Below are 21,334 nucleotides of genomic sequence, written 5' to 3'. Positions count from 1 at the left end.
CTGTGCAGCTCTCTAATTTTTACAGCAGCTTGAACTAAGTCAGACGCTTACCAACTGAGGTTTACTGTAAAACAACTCTCTTGCAACAATTTTAATACTTTTTCTTTGATTTACTTAGCATGATTTCAGGAGAGATTGCAAAGGGATGAATGTATTTAAAGACCCAGCCTCTGAGTAGTCATCACAGGAGCGAGAACCTCTCGGGCTTTCTTCACGTCCAGGTGCGCGGTGGTTACAGGAAGGGCTTGCCTTGCAGCAGGGGCGCCCTGTGGTCACAGGCTCCAGCCGCCGTCGATGACCATTGGGTGGCCGGTCATGTAGGCCGACTGCAGGGGTGAGCACAAGGAGACACCGTCAACCGGGGGGACACAGGCTGGGGGGCTGGGACAGCTGGACAACTGACTCTCACCCTAGCAGGAAACTGAACTTACAGATGGAATTTAGGGGACTCCAAATTAAATTTCAGATGCCTTGGAACTGCTACGTGTCCCTGTGATCTGAGATAGAGGGCCTCTGGCTGGCATTTGGGCACAGGCACCTTCTAAGCAGGCTCAGAGAGGCCACTGGTTTCAGAATCACAAAACTAGTGATTCGTAGCCATTCCCCAAATTAGGGTAAAGTAGAGTCCAAAATAGCACATTTTCACTTCCAGCCAAGTTTTTAGGCCACTGCTAAACTCTTCAATATATCAGTCACAAAAGAACCATGATGACAACCAAGTAGTTTTTAAAAACAGGATATAGTTTGTTGATCAATATACACAGATTAATTCCAGGAGCCAAAGTGGATGAAGTGTGTTTTAAAAATTTACACAAGCAATAATTATTATCACCTCGGAAATAATGTTCTATACTAGGCTCAGACAGGCAAATCTATCTAAAACTGCAGGATCATAAAAATAATCACTGGTTTATATTCACAAAACGTTTCATTTTGCAAAGCACTAAACCCGAAGTGATCCTTGAAGAAGATAACAAATATTTTAACTTAAAATGGACAATAAAGTCTCTACTTTGTATTCTTAGTTTTACTTTGATCTAGAGTTTGAAATAATGGAAGGAGCAGAAGGAAAGACGTTATGAGTGCAGACACTGTAAGAGCTCAGTATATAAAAACTGATCATATAAATTAGAAAAGCTAGGGATTATTAGTCACCTTACCAAAGAAATGGCCCTGACTTTCCCAAGCTGTTTCAAAAGCCAAGCTCTCTTATGCACACGAATAGCTCCGGCTCCTCTAAGAAGCCACAAGTCCTTTTGTTGCCTGTTTCAGGCCACACATTTGCAGCTGGTTGGCAGTCCAAGGGTCTACAGCTCAGCACCACAACTTCCGAACCAAGACTCTTCTGAGGTCGTGGACTCCAGAGCAGACACGCAGCTGATCTGCTTACTCCATGAGTAATTAGCCTAGCGGTGTCCTCAGCCATCAACAGCCGCATTTCTGAGCAGCTCTGGCTCTGGGAGCTGTGGCATTCTCCAGCCACCTGCTGTGCACCACGTGCCATAAGGAGGATGTGAGACCCTGCCCTTACTGTGATGGTGCGGAAGGGGGGACTCTGGGGAGGTAGCGAGGCCACAGCTCCTCACGCCCACCCCTCCCTTTACCTTCTCTCTTCTATGCTCACGTCCCCTGTTAATTGATATTCAGCGACAGAAACCGGAAGGGGGTGTTTAGAGCCCTGACCTCGGAACATGGCTTTTGCTTTCCCAGTGGGTGTCCTTCTAAAAGCACACAGGCCATTAAGGAAGAATCTGGTTGCCAGTAAGAGGCAAAGTGGAAAGGTGCAATTAGTAATTTCCACACATGCTGACAAACAGAGGAAAAAACAGCCAGTAGAGTTCTCCCGAACACGTCACCAGGAAAACTGAAACACGTGCGCCAGTCTGCTCTCCTGAGCTCAGTGGGGTCCAGGTCACCTGAAGCTCTCCAGCTCCTTGTAGGCTGTTAGACTAGCATTTAGTCAGGGTCTTTGCATTTGTAATTTTTTTTTTTTGGTACCAGGGATCGAACTCGGGTCCTTGCGCTAGCAAGGCAGGAGGCGGAACGATTGAGCTAAATCCCCAGCCCATGCATTTGTAATTTTTAAATGCAACAGCCTCTCAGGAAATTGAATGCTTCAATTGTTTTCGACCCTTCATTTTGTTTGCTATAAGATTTTGAGATATTTAAAGTTCAGCGAGGAGGAGTCAGTGCTTGGATCAGTGTGGCCTTTCTTTGTGGGAATGAGACTGGAAAACACCCCGCCCTGAGGAGCGCCACCCTAGCGCATCCCTGCAGCTGACTCTCTACGGTGACCGCACCGCAGTCTGGAGGGACCAGGACAGAGGGCTCTGGGAGGAACGGCGCTCACCTCCTCGGAAGCCAGGTACACACAGAGCAGGGCCACTTCCTCTGCGGTCGCAAATCTCCCTGTCTTCTGTCTCTTCAGGAAATCCTTCAGGGCCTGAGACCGAGACCCCTCCGCACGTCAGGGCCAGGAAGTGTGCAGTTCAGTGGTGTTCAGCACACACACTTGTGCCACCGCCACCACACCCAGCCCAAACTGTGTGATGCTCTGTGCCCACCAGGCAGTCCCTCCCTCCCCTCCCGCCCCCGGGGGTCACTACTCTACTTCCTGTCACCCTGGGGAAGGAGGACATTGTCTAACCAACAGCTTACAGACAGTTAAGAGGCTCCGTATACCTCCTGAGGATCCTCTCTGGCTTGGATTCTTTCCTGCAGAGAGGGGGTATCCACCGTCCCTAAATCAAAGGGGGACGTGTAGCTTGGTTACTTATTAAACCGAAAAATAATGGATAGCTAAACGTTACACTTCCTTCTGTACAACACGACAATCATCAAAAGCCTTCTCCTTTGGAATGACAATTTCACCTCTCCTTGCCTGACCTAGAGTAGCTTTGTAACTGCTTTCACAACATGACTATGATTTTTAAAACACGGGCTAGGATTCTCTGTGACACCGAGACAACAGATGCTCCCCAGGAAATACTTTTTATTTTTCCTTCTGTCGCTGCTCCAAACACCTTGCAGCTGGCCACAGACGCGTGGGATGCTCCGAGCTGCTCCTGGAGAGGTATTTGCTTCAGCTGCGGCAAGCTTCAGGCACAGACACACCCCAGAGGACTCTGCCCACAGCCCCCCAGGATGCTGGGTGCTCAGCCAGGTCTGTGAGGAGCCCCACCCCATCTGTGAGCAGACTGGAAGTCAGGCATTGCATGCACAGGCTCACCTTCTCCCTGCATCAGCAACCTGTTCACACCCAAGGTGTACTAGGCCATGTGACCCGCAGTCACACTGTTCCCTTCATGCTGTAGCCCAGCCCTGATAACGCCTCTCTTGCACGGCATATTTTTACCTGTTTGTGATTTCTGTCTCAAGCAGAACATGCTGAGCTGGTGCACTAAGAGCTTGCGACATCAGAGGCTCCAGTGTTAAACCAACTAGCAGGCAGGGCTGGGACACAGAGCAGCTGGAAGCCAGAGAACAACAGACAGCGAGTTGCCAGGAACTGCCACCGTGGTGCTGTGAGAGTCCCAAAGCTGTCAGTAGCTGCTTACTCTGAGCAGCAAAAAGGCTGCTGACACTAAGGGTTAACAGCCACTGGCACCCAAAGCTGAGAGCTGTAAATGCTAAGAGATACACTTCGCCAGTTTTTGATTTTTATACAAATTGAGCAGAAGAACCCTCCACCAGTTGGTGACATCTTGGTGACCCACACGGGGACCATTCCCTTTAGAGGTCCCTGAAGAAACAGGCAGACAATGGTGGTGGTCAGCAGCAAGGGAGAAGCAAGTGACGCACTGGGCCTCTGACGTTATTCCATCGCACACACAGCTGAGACATGAGCTGGTGACACCCTAAGTGGGGTTCCCAGGGAGTCACGCAGCCTTCTCTGGGACATTCATTTTAGTCACATTGCATTTACATGATGACTGATGGATCCTAAGGACTTTAATATGTATGATCTCAGAGAATCCTCTCAACAACCCCAGGACATAGATAAAACCACACAAGCACTTTGCCAGTCCAAGATCCAGCTTGATTCAGTCCTCTCAGACTCATTGGTGCCAGCTTCACTGTGGGGACTCCCCGGGGACAATTCCAGAGTGGCCTCAGCCCTTGGGAACTTAGGTGACTATATTTTCCTCATCACATTGCCTCTTTTCATTGGTTTCAAATCCCAGTTTTTAATCACAGTTTTAGTTTCTAATAAAAAATATATTTTAAAATTGTTTTATGTTAAAATAGGAAAGTAAGAATGACACTGAAGATTTAAAATGGCACCTGGTCCACACGCCTCTGCAGCAGGTTCTGCAGACAGGTTCGTTACTCATGTGACCTGCAGTTCTCCCGAGGGGACCACAGAGCCTTGTGATCTTTCTCAGGCTGTGACAAATGGTTTCCACGCACACCCTCAGCTCCTCCTTCAGACCCTGCTCCTGAGAAAGCCGCAGACCGGACATTTCTGCCTTTACATTCCTGCAGGAGCAAGATTAGGAATCCCGTTCCCAGTATTTTCCTCACTTGGTCAGCTGCCTCCCTGGAATCCCAGAATTCACCAACAGTGTGCACTCAGCCTGCAGAACGCTCTCCTCAGCACCCACACTGCGTTACTCGGTGCCTCTTCTAGCTGAGGGACCAGCATCGCCTCCCACACAAGGCAGCCACTGTCAGCTCTTCTGGGACACCACTGTTGCCGTCAGATTAATCTGGGGCCACTGGGCTCAGCTGTGTCCATGGCACCGCCCAGCACATGGGGCACAGCGGACATGCGACTGGCAGGAAGTGTGTGACACGGAGCCACCTGCGCCCCGCCAGACACACTGTTCCTCCTCGGCCCTGTTCTCTGGCTGGCACCGTGAATCACAGCCAGTTCCTTGTTCCACAGAGCTTGAGCACATCTTTTCCAATCTTATGAAAAAGCCAGCTGCTGAATCAACCACATTTTCCAAATCGTTTTGCCACTTATTCCACTGGGCAAACGGCACCAAGAATAGCCAGACGCAAGCAACACCAGTGTGTGCTGCAAACCCCAGGTCACCGTTTCCTGGTCACCGCATCCACTCCTTCCCCAGAAGGAGGGCCTCACAGGTCACACTGCTCCAAAACTTCCAGGCCCAGCTGGGAGCTGCTGAAAACTCTGATTCCGTCTCTGCAGTCTCTCTCTTCAGAGGGCGTTAGGAGCCCTCAGCCAGCACTCATTTCAGATCGGTGGGACCAGGTAAAAGGGCACAATGATCTCGCAGACACACCCATGGGCACCAACACAATGAAAACTCTGTCCTTCTTTCCTTTATAGGAGGACTCAGTGCATCTGAGTACAGAGAAGGAGAGCGAGCATGTTGGCTCTGAGAGCCTCTGATCGCCTGCACCACTCGCTCTGTCCCTGCAGCATGAAAACAGCGGCCCCGGTGTGTTCATGTCCCCAAAGAGCGCACCTGCCCAGCACTCAGGTAGAAAGCGAAGGCCTCTTTTTGGCCTAGGAGCCATCCCAGGGACCCCATGGCTCTGCAGACCCTGGGTTCTGTGAGGCTCTGCTCGCTTTCTCCCTGCTGTGTGACATGGTCTCCTCTTTCCGTGATGAGGTCACAGGACCTTTCCACTTGCTCCTGAGTTGTCCCACAGGCTTGATGACACCTGCACTCTGCCCCTGTGGCTCATGGCTACTGGCGTGGGCTCTCCGCCGGTCCTAACTTACACCTGGGAGGGTCTTGTGGGAACCCGAACCCCCGACAACAGGACACACCTAACCTTCTGTGCATGGGGTCCTGCGGCGCCCACTCACCTGGACACACGCAGTTGCACCTGATGCCCTGCTGGATGAAGTCCGCGGCCACCGACTTCGTGAGGCCGATCACGGCCGCCTTGGTGGTGCTGTACACGCAGCGGTTCACCACGCCTGGGGTCGGGGAGGAAGCAGAGACGGGGCCCTTCCGTGACTCCCGGGCCATGTGCGTGCTTCTGCCACCCTCCTGCTCTGTGCCTCCCTTACTAGGTCTGTCTCTGCATCTAGCAAAACAGTATCAGCAGCGGCTCGATGTAGCGAGCTGAGTGCCGCGACAGCACCCACTGAGCAGCAGTCTGGCTCCCCACCAGTCAGTAAACCCTGTAGGGAGCCCCCCGCGGAAAATAAGGGCGGGAAAGAAACAGAGCCAAGGAGAAACACCCGTACGCGTCACTCCCTGCTAACCTGTGCACCGCGTTAGACTAGCCGCGTCACCTCCGCGGCGATTTCCTCTTTCCACTCACAAACCCGCCCGCCGGGCTGTGGCGTCCGTCCTGTCCTGTCCTGTCCTGCCCTCACGGTGACCTCTCTCCCGCCCCCAAGCCACAGCGATGCAATGCGCTGGCTCAAGCCTCTCCCACCGTGTCATCACGCTGCACCAGTCTGTCCCTTTTGGACGACCAATTCCTACTACGTGCTCGACACGTCATTGCGGATTAATTAAATGACAAAGCTTGCCCTCCCCTACTCCGCATTCATGTCCATTAGAGGGAATAAAAGGGGAGGCAAAGGAAACAGAATTTTGTTTAATTTTATGATGGGCTCACATCCATAGCAAGGGGTCTGATGGCTAAGGAACTTAGTACAATTTTTCAAAAAGCGGTTTTGAAATTATAGATGGGTTCTATGATCTGGGCTGTGCTTATTCTCAAAGCACAGCTCTCAGTGGTTGTGTGTGTGTGCGCGCGTACGTGTGTGCCTGTGTCTGAGAGGAGGCTGTGCCCACCTTTGATGCTGGAGGCCACTGAGGACATGTTGATAATGTTGCCAGACTTCTGAGCCAGCATCTGGAGACAAAACAAATACAGAAGGCATCCACTCTGCAGCGCTTCCTGAACCACCCGCTTCCGAATCCTCCCCTCCGCCTGTGGTTTGTGGACCACCTGGCATCCCATTGGCTGTTAACAGTGCAGCCGGGCGCTGGCGCTGTGCAGTGTACACATTCAGCGGCCTTCCCACGCGGTGTCACCTTGGCTGTGGGACAAGAGCATCAGGGCGACTGGAAGGAATCCTGAGCTAAACGAACATCCGTGTGAGTGCCTCATGCTGCAAAACTGTTAGTGCATTGCACATGTATTTACTGAGCATGTGCAAGGAATTGTGCAAGGTCCAGCAGATTCAAAGACCCACAGAGCCCCCATGCACAGAGGCCCCTGCCCCTTCCGGGCCATCTCCTTCCCAGCATCAGCTTAGCACCAGCTATCAGGGCGTAAGGCTCCCCAGGTCTCCATTCATGTCCCCCTCAGGCAGGGACAACTATAGAGCAAGATGCCACACACTACAATGCTGAATGTCCCGGAAACGCCAGTGCAGGCAGAAAGTCCCCCGAAGAGCCCCTCTAGCTGTATCTAGTTAGTCCTACTCTGCCCAGGCCTCCTGCCTCCATTGGCTAGAGCTCAGCTCCCAGCCTTGGCAGATCTTGGCACTTCCGTCTCGTCCAGTGCCTGACCACCTGCACGGACAATCACGGTGAACGTATTCACTCAACAAAAGTTCCTGTGCTAATGACTCTCCTAAGACGCAGCAAGGGGAGCAAGCAAGCAAGCAAGCAACCCAAACAACAAAGCCATCCTCCACTTTCGGCCCTCAAGGGTCTTTCCACCTGGTGGACTTTGCTTCTGCACTGCCCTCTTTTCATAGTATTTTCAACTTGTTCTCTGCCTTTCGACTGATCTTCCAGTCCTGCAGTGACTTCCTGTGCATCTACACACAAGCATAAAACATCTTCAAATGTCCTGTGTGTGGCCAACCTCACATGTCACCGTGGGTCCCCTCCACAGCTCCAGCCTGGTGTGTGTCATTGTTAATCACATGCAAGGGACCCTAGGAAACCAGGGCTGGAAGTGACTGTGCCGTCTACCACCCCTGCTATAAACACTGAGAGAGAACCTGAGCATGCCCCAGGGCCCTGGCTAATTTGGGATGGACCCAGATGTGTCCTGGACTTTTGATGCCAGAGTCCACGATCCGGAGCCCAGTTAGTCACACTTCTCGTGAGGCACGGAATCCTTCTGCTTCCATACCCCGGTCACGAATATCTCTGCCATTTCACAGATGGGTGTCACTGCCTCCAATGGACATTGTTTAATGTAGTCGGAGGCAAGCACACTAATTCACAAGTTGCCATCAATACATTTAAAAAGTTAACACAAGTTTAAACTTCAGCCTCTCTGTACTGCACGCCTACTTCCTTGACTACTGTTTGGGACGCACTTCAGACTTGCAGCAGGTGAGTCCCTTACGTGTGTGACAGCCCTCCCTGGGGTGACCTAAGCTCTCCCCTCTTTCCAGGGCCTCTACTCCACCCCCATATCCTGCCTTCAAAGAATGCATTCAAGTTCCAAACACATTAGATTCTCATAAGCTCCAAATAGGGCAAAAAACTAACTTGCATATAAAAAAATTGCTAGTTCAGGATCCCCTGGGACACCCACAGATCCTTCCAGGCACGAAACAAGGTTAAAAACCCTCTTCGTTACCAGATCAGTGCTCATCTCCCCGTCAATGGCTGAATATCCTGAGCAAAGGATCCGCTAGCTCCACTGTGCCATCAGCAAAGCTCTCCTTGAGGCCTGGCTCAGCGGCATTAAGAGCCGCTGATCTCCTAATCAAGCTTTGGTGGAGGGAAGCCTCCCTTCTGCAGTTCACGGGTGCTTGGCTCTGACCTGGAGCAGGGCTGGTGCTGGGCTCACCCAGAGAGGAGCCCAGGACATGAGTCCCGAAAGCCTGTGACCAGACACTGTGGCTCTTCGTGTGACCCTCGGCAGGTTCCCTACCTCTTTGCATCACCTCTGTGGAGCCAGAGGATGTGATAAAGCAGGACCGGTTGGGAGGGATTAGGCTGCCCCTGCTTAGGACATATTCCTTCCAGGTGTAAGCTGGGAGGTTAAATGACTTGTCACTAAAGGCCGAGATGTGTGTGGCAGGCACACCCACCACGCTGTTGGCTGCTGTCACTTCCAGCACACTCGTGTCCTTTCTGGGTGCCCAGGGTGGAGCCGTCCGTGTGCTGCCCACATTGGAGGCCACCTCACCTTGGGCAGGAACGCCTTGATCATCAGGAACATGCTGCGCACGTTGAGGTTCATTGAGAAGTCCCAGTCCGTCTCCTCACAGTCCAGGATGGTTCCGTGGTGCACGAATCTGGAAGATGATTAAACAGCGGGACTCAGCTCGGTGGCAGAGCACTTGCCTGGCACGCTCGAGGCCCGGGCACAACTTCCCACACTGTGCCACACAGAAGGATGAAACACCAGAAGACAAAACCAAGGAAGCCCAAACAGCAACAAAACAGTCACGAGAAAGGTTTCCGACCCATCTGCTGGACGTCTGTGCTGTCAATCACTAACAAAGCCAATGTCTCCTCCCTTAGCAAGGCTTTCAACAATTCACATGGAGCACCGCTGTGTCAGTACAAATCCCAGCAGAGTTTGGGGTCACTGGACGTAGTAAGCATAAATGAAAACAGCACATAAATGAACCAGGACATCCACCCTCCTATTCCTATTTTAAGAGCAACAGCACCTCCTGGTGGCGTGGAGGAAGCATCCTCAGGGGAACTCAGCAGGAGAACCAGCAGCAACCCAGCATCTCAGGGCTGGGAGCAGCACTGCCGGGGTAACTTCTAAGGCAGTGGACAGACGAGGAGGAACCAAAGCCTGGCTCCTCTGCACCCAGGTTATGTAGTTAACCAGGGTCCCCACTTTCTGCAGGACTTCAGTCCTCCTGCAGGCAGGAACTTTGAGTTGTTTTTCTAAACCCCCCCGACCTGCCGAGATGGACCTCAAGCTCCCAGTCTGACTTTGGTGTGTTCGCTGCTTCCCTGGGCAAGTTCTTATGGGTGAACAAGCGAAGCATTATGAAGCGGACGATCAGGAGCCGCTGCTTCCCGTGGAGCAGCCTGGCTGCTGGATGCAGGGCTCACGGCACCCCCTGGGGCAGTTCTCTCCCCGAACTCACAGATGACCAAAGCCTGCCGCAAAAGTCCCGGGTTTCCCAAGGCATAGAGCATGGTCCACAGTGAATAACTCTGCCATGCCATCAAATTGACCGCAAGGAAAGTAGCTGAAAATATTCTGAGAGGAAAGTGAAATCAGAAGGTGTAAATTACCCAGCAACGTTAAAAAGAACATCGACTCTTTCCACTTCCTGGGCGAACTGATCGATTTGCTTCTTCTTTGTTACGTCAAGGACGCGGGTTTGGATACCTGAAGGACAACAACAGACTGTCACTTACCATCCAAAAAGGGTTTACCCTCCATGACGTTCGGCATACAGGCCTCGTTCACTTCCATTAAATCTACTAAAATGCAAAATCTCATTAAAATGTAAAAATCTTACAATCCTGAACCTAGGGCCTTCGCACTGAACTACATCTCTAGCACAGCCCCCAGCTCCATTTTTATTGTGAGGCAGGGTCTTGCTAGGTTGCCCCTGATGGTCTCAAATGTGGACTCCTCCTGCCTCAGCCTCCCAGACAGTTGTGATTATGTTTGTGCCACCACGCCCAGCTTTAAAATTCCACCTTGACACCCCCAATAACACACCCATTCCTTTCCCTCCTCTGTTCAGAGTTGAGTCATGAGGGTCTTTTGAGTAGTGACTTTACAGGGCGGTATAACCCACCACAGCGGCAGGGTGTGGGTGCGGTGTCCTGAGATCTGCGGGAGGGGGGTGAAGGAAGGGGAGCAGCTGTGGGGCAGGAGCTGTTCTACTTATAAGCTTTGCTTTTTTGTCTTTTCTGTTATTTTTTAGAAATAATTCTTAGTCAGAGGCTGGCCATGAGGGGCCCAGCATCGGGTCTGAGACGCACTCTGTACTAGTTACTGAAAAGTTCCTGATATTCCCTAACACAAGCAGTGTTTAGGTCTTTTAAAACTGTATATGGCTGGACGTGGGGACGCGTGGGTGTGGTTCCAGCACTCTGGGAGGCTGAGGAAGGACTGTAAGATCAAGCATGGCCTAGGCAACTTAGTGACTCAGTGAGCCCCTGTCTCAAAATGATAAAGGGGCTGGGGACGGAGCTCAGTGTGAGGGCCCTGGTTCAGTCCCCAGTACTGCAAATAAAATAAACACATATGGCTCATCAAGGGTTATTGTGGATATAGAGAGAAAAGGTTAATAAAGAAAACAAGGCTGAAATTCGGATTCAGGAAGACTTCTTCCCCTCCATGCTGTTCGGGAGCAGCTTGCCTTCCTTGCTGAAGCCCCGCTCCAGCTGTTCTGGCTCAGTCCCTGCCCAAAGGACCGGTCCTCCACCTGGAGACCTTGAGGGTGCCTGGGTCACCGAGCCATCTCTCAAGGGTTCCCCAGGACGGGGCCGGGGACCAGGCTGTCTTTGGGGCAGCTGCTCACCGCATCCGGCTAGCGGGCACCGAGGGAGGGAGAGCTTGGCCTGTAGGGTGTGCACTGGGGAAACACATGGGTCTGGAAGACGCCGGGTGAGAAAGCTGTGGTGTGGGTCAGGTCCGACCTTGCAGGGCTGTGATGAGTGAATTCTGAAGACAGCACAGTGGGGGCAGATCATGCAGATGAGCACTCTTGCCACACGCAGACACACAGACAGACACACACACACCGACACGGAGGGAACTACACGACGCGCGTTTGTGAACGACCCCGGCAGCAGTGGGATTGTTTATGCTGTGATGGGCAGTGCGGGTCGGGCTCAGTGGAAGAGGGCTCCCGTGGCATGGGAAGGTCCTGGCTTTGCTCCCCAGCACCAGAAACAGTGGGAATCAAACAGGAAGAAAGAACAAAGAGAGACCTGCTCACCAGGCCTGAGGCCCTGGCTACAATGCCCAGCACCAAAAAATAGCACAGACACCTTGAATATTCACAATCTTTATGTGTGAACTATGCCTCAGTACTCTGAAAAAAGAAATTAATGCCTGAAAGCTTAGTTTAAATAGAAATACTTACTATGAAAAAAGGTAAAATATTCTGTTCATAATTTTTAATATTGGCATGTTGAGACGATGATATTTTAAATATATTGGGTTATTGTATAAATATATGATCAAATATATGATCAAAACTAATTTCCACCTGTCTCTTTCTGCTTTTTTTTTTTTTGGTACTGGGGATTGAACTCGGGTCCTTGCACTTGCGCAGCAGGCGGTGAAACCACTGAGCTGAATCCCCGGGCTCTTTCTGCTTTTTAACATGCCTGCTAGGCAATCTGCAAACACACACGAGGCTCACATCACGTTCCTATTGGAGGAGGTGGGACAGAGAGAAAGGTGTCATTAATAGTTAACATCGCAGCCGTTCATTTTCACACGTAACTTTGCAGACAGCAACTGAATCTCTGAAGATATTGGATACCTAAAACACTGCAGGTCTGCCTCCCTTCGCCTCTGAAGTACACAGACTGTCAGTCTCTTCCCAGAACAGACTGACAGCAAAGGGCTGAGTCTGAGAGGCGGGGCAACCTGGGGCCAGGGCTCTGTGCTCAGCACCAGGGGCCCTGCTGCCGGACCCACGGACTCTGGCCTGGCCAATGCAGCCTTGCTTACCGGGGCACTCCTCCAGCTCCTGGAGTTTGGACTCATTGATATCTGTGGCGATGACTTTGGCGCCTTCTTTTGCAAACGCCTGTGGACGAGGAACACAGACTCTTTGTTTCCTGGGTGGAAGCACTCACAGGAATGAAAATCACTGGTTTCTCTTCTTTCAGCTTATTTTCATTGTTGTTTTCCCTATAAACTGGGTAGAATTTCAAACTATCCGGTCTCACCACCCACCCCATTGTTATTTTTATCATTCATCAGAACAATGCGACACACATTGTGCTTGTCATGTGACTTGGCCCTTTTAATATGGAACAAAAAGTGTTTCTCAAAAACTATAATTCTATTTTTAATCTCTTCCAAATACTGCTCGTCTATTACCACAGCCTATGCACCATTTCTGAGCAGGTAAATATACTCCAAATAAGGGAAAAGCAGCTGGGTGTTGTGGTGCATGCCTATAATTCCACTTTCTCAGGAGGCTGAGGCAGGAGTTCCATCCAGCTGGGAAATTTAGCAAGATGCTGTCTCAAAATGAAAAAGCAAAGGGCTGGGGGTGTAGCTCAGTGACAGAGTACTTACCTAGCATGTGCAAGGCCCTGGGTCCAATCCCAAGAACTGGAAACGAAATGAAAAGGAAAGAAAGAAGAGGAAAGGCAAGGAGAGACGGGGAGAGGAAAAGGGTAGTTTCTCCTCCTGGGCACAGCACAGATGCTGCCACCCTACCAGCTGCTGAGAGCATCCCAGCTCTGGGGGGACGACCGGGAGGGGACCGGGTGGCCTGATGATTACGACCCTGGAGCCCGGAGCCCGCATCAGTGATCTCAGAAAGCCGTGCAGCCCGCAGGCCCCCGCCGTGGGCTATTATGCTGCAGGGAAATGTGCTTCCCAATCTTGGGTTATTAGTGGGTCATAGCCTAAAGGAGACGTGTGCGTCCTTCATCTAGGTCGGCAGCAGTGCCTTCTTGTAACTTAGGACAACAGAAGCGCAAAAGCTAATTTCAAAAAGGAAAGGCAGGGTGTCCCTGGGGTGAGAGTGCCCTGGCTTCTGTCCCCAGTGCGGGGACAAAGGGGCAGCAGGAGAAGCTGAGGTGTCACGCGCACTGCGGCCCTGCCCAGCTGGGCGGGACAGGACTCACCAGGGCGGCTGCGCGGCCAATGCCCTGCGCAGCTGCGGTCAAGACGATGACTTTGCCGTCGAGTCTGCCCATGGGGACCTGTGGGTCAGGACAGGGCGCTTCTGTGGCTGTCACTTTAGCTCGGACGCCTGGCAGCCCCAAGACTGGGCCGGCCACTCCTCTGGGGGTGACGGTGCCCAGGCCAGGTCTCGCCCTCCTGGCTCCAGCGATCACAGGTCCCCGCCATGCCCGGCACACACTGCTGAGGCTCAGAGCCCCTTCCTGCTTCGGGGCGGCCTCTCCACGTCAGAGGTTTGCATTATCACCGCGTGTGCTTTTCCTTGTCCCTTGCAGAGATTCACGAACAAAAGGGGCCGGAAATCAGCTCATGTCCCGCAACCCCACTCCACAGACGAGGAAGCTGCACCTGCCCAGGTCCCAGGGCCACTCAGTGCCACAGGCAGAGCCAAGCCATGGCTTCCCGACTCCTCTGCTATGATAACAGCCCTGGTGGTGCTGTCGCTCCTCCGCTGCGGGTCACCAGGCAGTGGTGCCACTCTGACGAACATCGCCAGCGAGGTCTGAAAGGGCAGGCAGAGGAAACTCTGCCACCAGGCAGGACAGGAGTGATGGGGGTGTCACATGACCTTCCCAGGCTCCTTCTGCTCTGACCTCACCCCAAATCACAAAGTGGCTTGCCCTGGCCCAACGCATCGTTTCTAAATCCCAGACAGAAGCAAAGCCAGTCTTTCAGAGAGGCCTCACTTTCTACTCAAGAAGAGAGGCCTCAGGAGTCTCCGTCCAAATCTCATGGGCCCAGTCCACGCTCCCAGGGCACCTGTGGCGCAGGAGGCCCACACGGTGGAGAAGGGGTCTCTTTGCCCTAAGAGGGAGCAGGAGTACAGGGTGCACGCGCCCGGCACAGCCTCCCTGCGGGGCTGCCTGAGGGGGCGGCTCTCCTTCCTCTCTAAGGTGTCCCCGCTCTCCCTGGCCACCAAGGATTCCCCGCTGGGGACGCACAGGTCCTTCGGCAAGGCGACGAACCCTGACTCTAACCCTGAGCCTCACTGGAGAGGCCGCGCGTGGGAAGGCCACTCGGGTGCCCGGGACCCACTCTGGACAATGCGCTGAGCACAGCGTCCTCCGCCTCCTGAGCTCTGGACCTCAGCGATTCCCTTGGGAAAACAGGTGCAAACCGGCCGGAAACGGGAACGAATCAGGAACTCTTAGCAGCTCCGAGGTGAAGGCAGAGAACCTGGCTCTCTAACTCACTCCTGGGGCAAAAATGTTAAGTTTTAGTTAGCGGAGACACACACTGAATGTGTTCAGGATCGCATGAGCCACAAAGTAAAACGTCCACAAGGCAGGCCCTGTAAAATCCCCCTTTTCTTTGGCCACTTTGACAAAGTTAGGGGAGAGTTTGAACTCGTGAAGGCTTGTCGACAACTTGTCCTGGTCTAAGATTAAATCGGGGGTGGCACCGAGCACAGCAGCCCTGAAAATCAGACTCCCCTCCCCGGTCTGGAGCTCACCGTGGCACTTTAAGGAGACCTCGCCTTCGGGAGCTGCACGCGTCCTCCGAGTCCGCAGCAGAAACAAGGCGCAGCTCTTCGAGCTCAAGCAAGTCAGGTGCTCAGCGACGCATGCTGGGACTTGTAGTTCAAGATCCCGCTACGCTACTCGCCCGCTCGCTTTTCTCTAGTTTCCAAAAAAATCTCACCAGTTCACTTTGCGTGTGAGCTGCCACCTGCTGGCGGCGCGTGGAACTTCATGCCGAGGAGAAGCGGCTTGGAAGAGCAGCTTGCAGCTTGCTGCTTCCTGAGGATGTGCAACCTTCCTTCCTTTGTGCCCTTAAGTGGTGCTTGGGATGGTCAGGATTGGCTGGGAGGCGAAGGAACTCAGGCCACTAAAGATTCAGACCCTCGAGCCCTGCATCTAGGCCGTTCCAGGCAGGAACAGCCGCCGCTGTGGTGTCAGTGTAGAAGCCGGGTGTGTTCTAACTCCACCACACACTGCTGGCGGGATGCTCGCAGCTCGTCTACCCTGGGGCTAGGGAGGCGGAGCCAGAGGCCTGCAAGGAAGTGCATGCTGGGTAACAGCCGGGCCCCATGGACACGAGCGAAGGCTCCGAGCAGGACCAGGTCTTGGGAGCCACTGGGCGAGGCTGGCACATGTGCCTGGATTCTGTGCTGCCGCCTTGGGATTTTTTAGTTTATTTTATTCACTTTTTATTAGCGCGTGTTTGCAGTATGTCATGGTCATATCCTGGTGGGAGTTGGTACACGGCCATCACACACCTCGGTTCCTCTTCTGTCCCTGTCCCTCCCCTCCCTCCACCTCTCGGTTGCCTGTCCTCTTCAAGGCCCGCCCAGCTCCTCGCACCCCGATGCAGCCAGTTTGAGGTTGCTGCGAGGCCAGAGCAGAGCCCAGAAGGAACAGGGCCCTGGGCCCTGGGCCTGGGCTAACTCCACTGGACCTAACTGCAGTAAACAAGCTTCTGATGGCTGGTTTTCAGGTTTGTTCTGTTACTGGAGCGAAGTGATGCTCGGCACTCACTGTGGTTAGGAATTAGAGCTGGAGGCAGGAAGCCCGGGCGGGCGGGCGGGCCCCTCGTGTCCCCGCGGCTAGGTGAGCAAGTGCTCACTTCCACACCTCTCGGCTTTCTCATCTGTGAGGTGGCATCGTGAGCCAACACCTGACCCGTGCTGTCCATCGTGAACTGGGTGGCCCAGCAGCACTCGGGAGTCAGGTGGGAGTGGCACTGTGACAGGAAGTCCTGACAACTCGGCTGGGTGGAGAGATGCCTAGGGAATTGGTAAAGTGCATTTCCTCACTTCCGGGTGTGTCTGTGTGGCCAGTGAGAGGGGAGGACCCGCCCTGATTCTGGGTGGCACCATCCAGTGGACTCGCAGGCCAGATGCGGATGAAAGGGAAGGAGGAGGAAGTCGGCCTGCATTTGAAAAGTTCCATGCGCTGGACTCTGAATATGCAGCTTTAACCTCTTAAAGCTTCCGTTGCTGGTTTCCATGTTTCTTTGCAATCACTCCTCATGATGAAGACTCAGCTCATGAGCATCGAGGCGGCTTCTGAGGGAGATGCAGCAAGATGTCAGCAAGATGGTAGACGAGGAAGCCAGGCCCTCACCCCCACGAGTCATGGACAAACAGCCATGTTCAGACCCAAATCCCTTTCAAGTCCCCTCATGAGGACTCTGTGAATGAGTTAAGAAGTGACAGTGCCTCAGGTGAGTACAGAACAGAACAGCTCCACTGAGGTGGGCGGAGGAGCCGATTTGTCGGCACAGCTCAAAATCCGAGAAGCTGCTGCCCAGGCTGCAAGGGTGGAACTCATGTCATGTCCCAGCTTCCTGGAGGGCTGCTCAGAGTGCTGGCTTCTGCTCCCTGACAGAATGGTGCAGGTGGCCCGTCCGGCAGCTTCCTGCAGCAGCAGAGCCTACAGTGCTGTGGCACAGGCCAGTGAGGTTCAGCATAGTAACCAAAGGAGGAAGCACCTATGCTGCAGCTGCATCCTGGGATGGGAGGGAAGGGCTGGAGGGTGTTCTGGAGCTCCAAGTTCCCTAAGTTGCATGAGGGCTCCTGTGTCTCATCAAGATTGGAGAGCTAAAGGTGAAAGGCCTGGCTGGGATGCCTGTGAGCCACTGAGAAGAAAGGAGAGGGAGCAGCTAGCCATCACTGCAACAGGAAGCTGCAGTGCTGTAGACAGCACTGGAGAACAGAAGAAACTGGCAAACCTGTTGTTATGGCCCGTGCCTAGATGCTCCCCCCCCCCCCCCCGCCCAGCCAAAGCCTCATGCGCTCACAGGTGGGGCTTTTCGGAAGGAGCTGGATCTAGGGTGTGTGATTCTGGATCAAGGATGTGATGCTAGGATTAAGGCTGTCCCACCTTGGGTGTAAGTGCTACCCACCCCAAGGGTGGGGAGCCTGGATAGGATGTAAAGGACAGAAAGAGGGTTGCTGCTTGTCGCTTGCTGCTTCACTGCCTTCTGCCTGCCATGAACTGTTTCTCCTCTTCGATGCCCCTCTGCCGTGCCACCCTGCCTTAGAGCCAGGTGACTGTACAAGGACTGAAACCTCTACAAACTATGAGCTAAATAAACCTTTTCTCCTTTAACTTTGGCTGTCAGCCATTCTGTCTTAGTAATGAGAAAAATAATTCTCTAATTGGGAAATTACAGCACAGCCCTAAGAGGGTGCATACACCACCTGAAGGACTTTGGAAGCCCCTCGAATTTCTAATTGCCCTGACTTGTTAAGATCCCCTGTACAAAATCAGTTCACGAAGACTGAGAGAGGTGACAGTATCTTTGTTTTCACACTTTTCATTTGTTTTGAGACAGGGTCTCATGTGTTGTACAGCCTAGTCCTGAACTCCTGGATTGAAGTGGTCCTCCTGCCTCAGCTTTCTGAGTAGCTGGAATACAGGCATGTGCCACTGCACCGAGCTGGCGTTTTTTTTTTTTTTTTTTTTTTTTTGGTACCAGGGATTGAACTCGGGTCCTTGCACTTGCGCAGCAGGCGGCGAAACCACTGAGCTAAATCTCTGGCCCAGCTGGCTGTTTTTCATGCATAAAACTAAAGGGGGGAAATCACAAGGAACATGAAGAAATAGGGAAGCATCCTTGATCAAAGCACAAAGATAAATCTCCAGAAATGAATTCTGAAGAAATGGACATCTATGAGTTACCTAATAAAGAATTTAAAATAATCACTTTAAGGAAGCTTAGTAATAAGAGAACAGACAATTAAACCAGGGAAATAGTGGATAAAAATGAGAATATCGACACTGAAGAACTATAAAAAGAGCAAAATAGAAATTCTGAAACAAAAAAATATGAGTTGAAAAATTCATTACAGAGGTTTAACAGATTTTTGATCAAGTAGAAAAATTAGCAGACTTGAAGAAAGGGGAGCTGAAGTTACTGAATTGGAGAAGAAAAAAAGCAATGAAGAGTGAAGAAAGCTTAAGGGACTACAGGATGACTTCAAGAGGACCAGTGTACATGCTGTAGGCAGTACAAAAGAAGAGATTTGAAGGAATTATGTATTTTTTCTTCAGTACTGAGAATTGAACCAAAGGCCTTAAACTGAGCTACACCCCAGCCATTTTTTTTATTCTTTGAGACAGGGTCATGCTAAGTTGCCCACACCAGTCTTGACCTTATAATTCTCCTGCCTCAGCCACCCAGAGTGCTGGAATTACAGGCATGCATAACCACACCTGGTTGTCATGGTTATTCCTGTCAACCTGATTTGTGTGATGTCTGAGATCAGAAAGCACACTTGTGGGTGTCTGTGTGTGCCACGGAGGGTGACCTTGGGGACAGTATCTGGTCCCTGGTCCCTTCCTAGGCCCTTTATGTGTGCTCTGCCTCCTTAGTTTTGTTAGTTGCACGCCTTTCTGCTGCACTATTTCTGCCTTGGCTGGCTGACCATGGACTGACACCCCTGAGATCATGAGCTGAAACAAACCTCTCCTTTAAAAGCAGTGCCAAGCGTTTCTCCCAGCGATGAGAAAGCTGTTAATACATAAACATTTTTGTGTCCTTGGACTAGGGCTTGAACTCAGGACCTTGTGCTTTTGAGGTGAGCACTCTGCCATGGATACAGCCCCACCTCTTTAAATTTTGATAAAGGGTGTTACTGAGTTGCCCAGGCAGGGCTCAAACTTTCAGTCCTCAGACTGCCAAGTAGCTGGAATGACAAGTGTGCACACCTGGCTTAATCATCCTCTCAACGGCCTTAGGGCAGTTTTCCTGTTCAGGTGAACTTTGCCACTACTTCGAGTTACTTTTTGTTCAGTGGAGGAGCAAACATCTGGAACCACACATGCAGCTCAGTTACGGTGTTTTGTTAGGATGGAGAGGAGAGAAGTCAGACTTCTGAGGGCCAGGTCTGAGGAGAAATGGATACACAGGGATTGTTTCCCCTAGGTGTGAGTGAATTCCTATGGTAGCATGCTTAGGGAAAATATCCAGTCCACAGGCTTTAAAGTAATGCTTATCATGTAATCCATAATCTCTCCCTTCAAATAAAATGTCTTACCAAAGAAGAGCCAAGGTTGCCTTGATGACGCTTCTCCTTTGGATGACCTTGAGTATGTTTGTTTTAATTGGTGTTTCAGTCATGTGACAGAGCAATATGGTGGCACCTGGGTCCTCACTGTCCATTGGTCTCCAGAGGCCTAAGGAGAGCCACAGAAGAGGGGTACCAGACAAGAGTTTTGGCTGCCAAGGCAGCGGGTCACGAGGCATCAACACTGGCAAGTTCCAGCTTGTGTTGAGTACACCAGTTGACAGGTACTGGGACAAAATTTTGGTGTCAAAATGCATCAAGTACCCATGAGTTTCAGAGTAGCCGTGTACCCAGGCATGACTGTGTTAGGTGCTTCCTAGATCCATAGTTGTTAAACCGTTCCAGGGCTACAGACATCTCTGAGGATATGATATGCTGCTGCACCCTAGAAGGATCCTCACATTGCATCACAAGATCCGAGTAGTCCTGTGGATGCAAGACGCCCGTCCAAGTGTGCCATGTCTGTGGGACCTGGGTCAGAAGACTTCGGCAGGGACTCTGGTTCTGTCCTGTCTGACGCAAGTGGTAGTATATGCGTCTGTGTCTTCCAGCAGGAAGTGCAGCGTGCGGGGCACAGAGCCTGACAGAACCCAGCCTGCCCCAGAGCCTGAACAGGGGTGGGCGAGGGGCTGAGGGGAAAGCAGGGTTAAAACTCACGGGATGTCAGGGCTGGAAGTGAGAGGACGCAGCCCCTGCTTCACTTTATGAATTGAAATCCAGAATGTTGTGTATTTTCACAGCAACCTCCTGACCATCAGCAAGAGCAGAGGGCGAGTCCCACTGAGGAACCATTCATGGTGCAAGGAACTGACTCAGAATTACATGTTTATTCAGTGTGCAAGTGACTTAAAAAGGAGTTTAAAATTTTGTTCATGTCCAAGTCATATGTGAATAACAAAGCTGTGTACATTTTGTGCCTACACTGACAGGCTGAAATTACCCTCAGTAACTTTATTCTTTACAATATATAAATAAATAAAATAGGCCAAGATTTAAAAGCATCATATGCAAGAAGGTCTTGCTGTCATTCTCAATGATCCTGGTTCCTTCATCTTCCAATTTCAGCGGCCAAGTGAACACCCAGCTGAGCTTCTGCTGGACACTGACACCACTGTGAGGAGGACACGGTGAGCCCTGGTCCCCGGTGGGTGGGGCCTGCTGCCACAGGCCTACTGCATCCTGCACTCGGGTGCATCCCTGAGTGCAGCACTGGGCAGGAACTCGGGGTCCACGTTCTCTGTGCCCACAGCCTGCTCCTCTGAGAAAGCAAAGGAAAATCACGTGAGCCCTGTGAGGGACCTGCACGGAAGCGGGGGTCAGACATGAGGCAGAACTCAGGAGAGCCATGTAGCACCTTAGCTGGGCCTTTGAGGTTCATTCCCCATTCTGTCCTGAGACGCACTGGTCCCCACGAGGGGCTGCCCCTGTCCCCTCACCTGCTTGTCTGAGCGTGCACGCCTTGCCCTCCCTCAGGGAGGTTTCTGCCGTTCTCAGGATGGATCCAGCCCAGGCCCCTCAGCCCTCCAAATCGCCAGAGCTCACTGTGCTCTGAACACAGATGCTCTGCCTCACGGCAGCCGCTCCTTCAGGTGGGGAGTGGCCAGCTGC

General features: G+C 52.1%; 3 protein-coding genes across 8 annotated transcripts in view; all 3 read right to left on the bottom strand.

The window, feature by feature from the left end:
• Slc9b2 (solute carrier family 9 member B2) overlaps positions 1-5,897 on the bottom strand; it is a 48,653-nt gene extending 42,756 nt beyond the window's left edge. Inside the window, exon 1 of the mRNA XM_087198799.1 lies at positions 5,786-5,897. The gene's annotated coding sequence lies outside the window, so the exon portion shown is untranslated. The remainder of the gene's footprint in view (positions 1-5,785) is intronic.
• Positions 77-15,312, bottom strand: Bdh2 (3-hydroxybutyrate dehydrogenase 2). 2 transcript variants are annotated; one of them, XM_004866257.4, is made up of 10 exons: positions 15,167-15,312; positions 13,656-13,733; positions 12,523-12,601; positions 10,116-10,212; positions 9,040-9,148; positions 6,732-6,792; positions 5,786-5,899; positions 2,683-2,741; positions 2,351-2,443; positions 77-326 (listed from the first exon to the last, which is right to left on the bottom strand). In XM_004866257.4, exons 2-10 carry the CDS (start codon positions 13,725-13,727, stop codon positions 273-275), a joined length of 738 nt encoding a protein of 245 aa, XP_004866314.1. In that variant the 5' UTR covers positions 13,728-13,733; positions 15,167-15,312; the 3' UTR covers positions 77-272. The 2 variants fall into 2 exon arrangements, with proteins under 2 accessions (XP_004866314.1, XP_087054929.1); XM_087198803.1 differs by lacking the exons at positions 2,351-2,443; positions 2,683-2,741.
• Positions 15,313-20,534: 5,222 nt separating this feature from the next.
• The window catches only part of Cenpe (centromere protein E), a 55,939-nt gene continuing 55,139 nt past the window's right edge, over positions 20,535-21,334 (bottom strand). For all 5 annotated transcript variants that reach the window (XM_021245423.2, XM_013066079.3, XM_021245417.2 and 2 more), the window contains one exon: positions 20,535-20,984. In XM_021245423.2, the coding sequence (XP_021101082.2) occupies positions 20,896-20,984 (89 nt within the window). In that variant the 3' untranslated portion in view covers positions 20,535-20,895. The remainder of the gene's footprint in view (positions 20,985-21,334) is intronic.

Source organism: Heterocephalus glaber, unplaced genomic scaffold, assembly GCF_053883595.1.
Source record: "Heterocephalus glaber isolate CG9 unplaced genomic scaffold, H.glaber_assembly_v1.0 deba00001688, whole genome shotgun sequence".
NCBI classification, from domain to species: domain Eukaryota; kingdom Metazoa; phylum Chordata; class Mammalia; order Rodentia; family Bathyergidae; genus Heterocephalus; species Heterocephalus glaber.
This window is presented reverse-complemented; position numbering and strand designations above follow the sequence as displayed.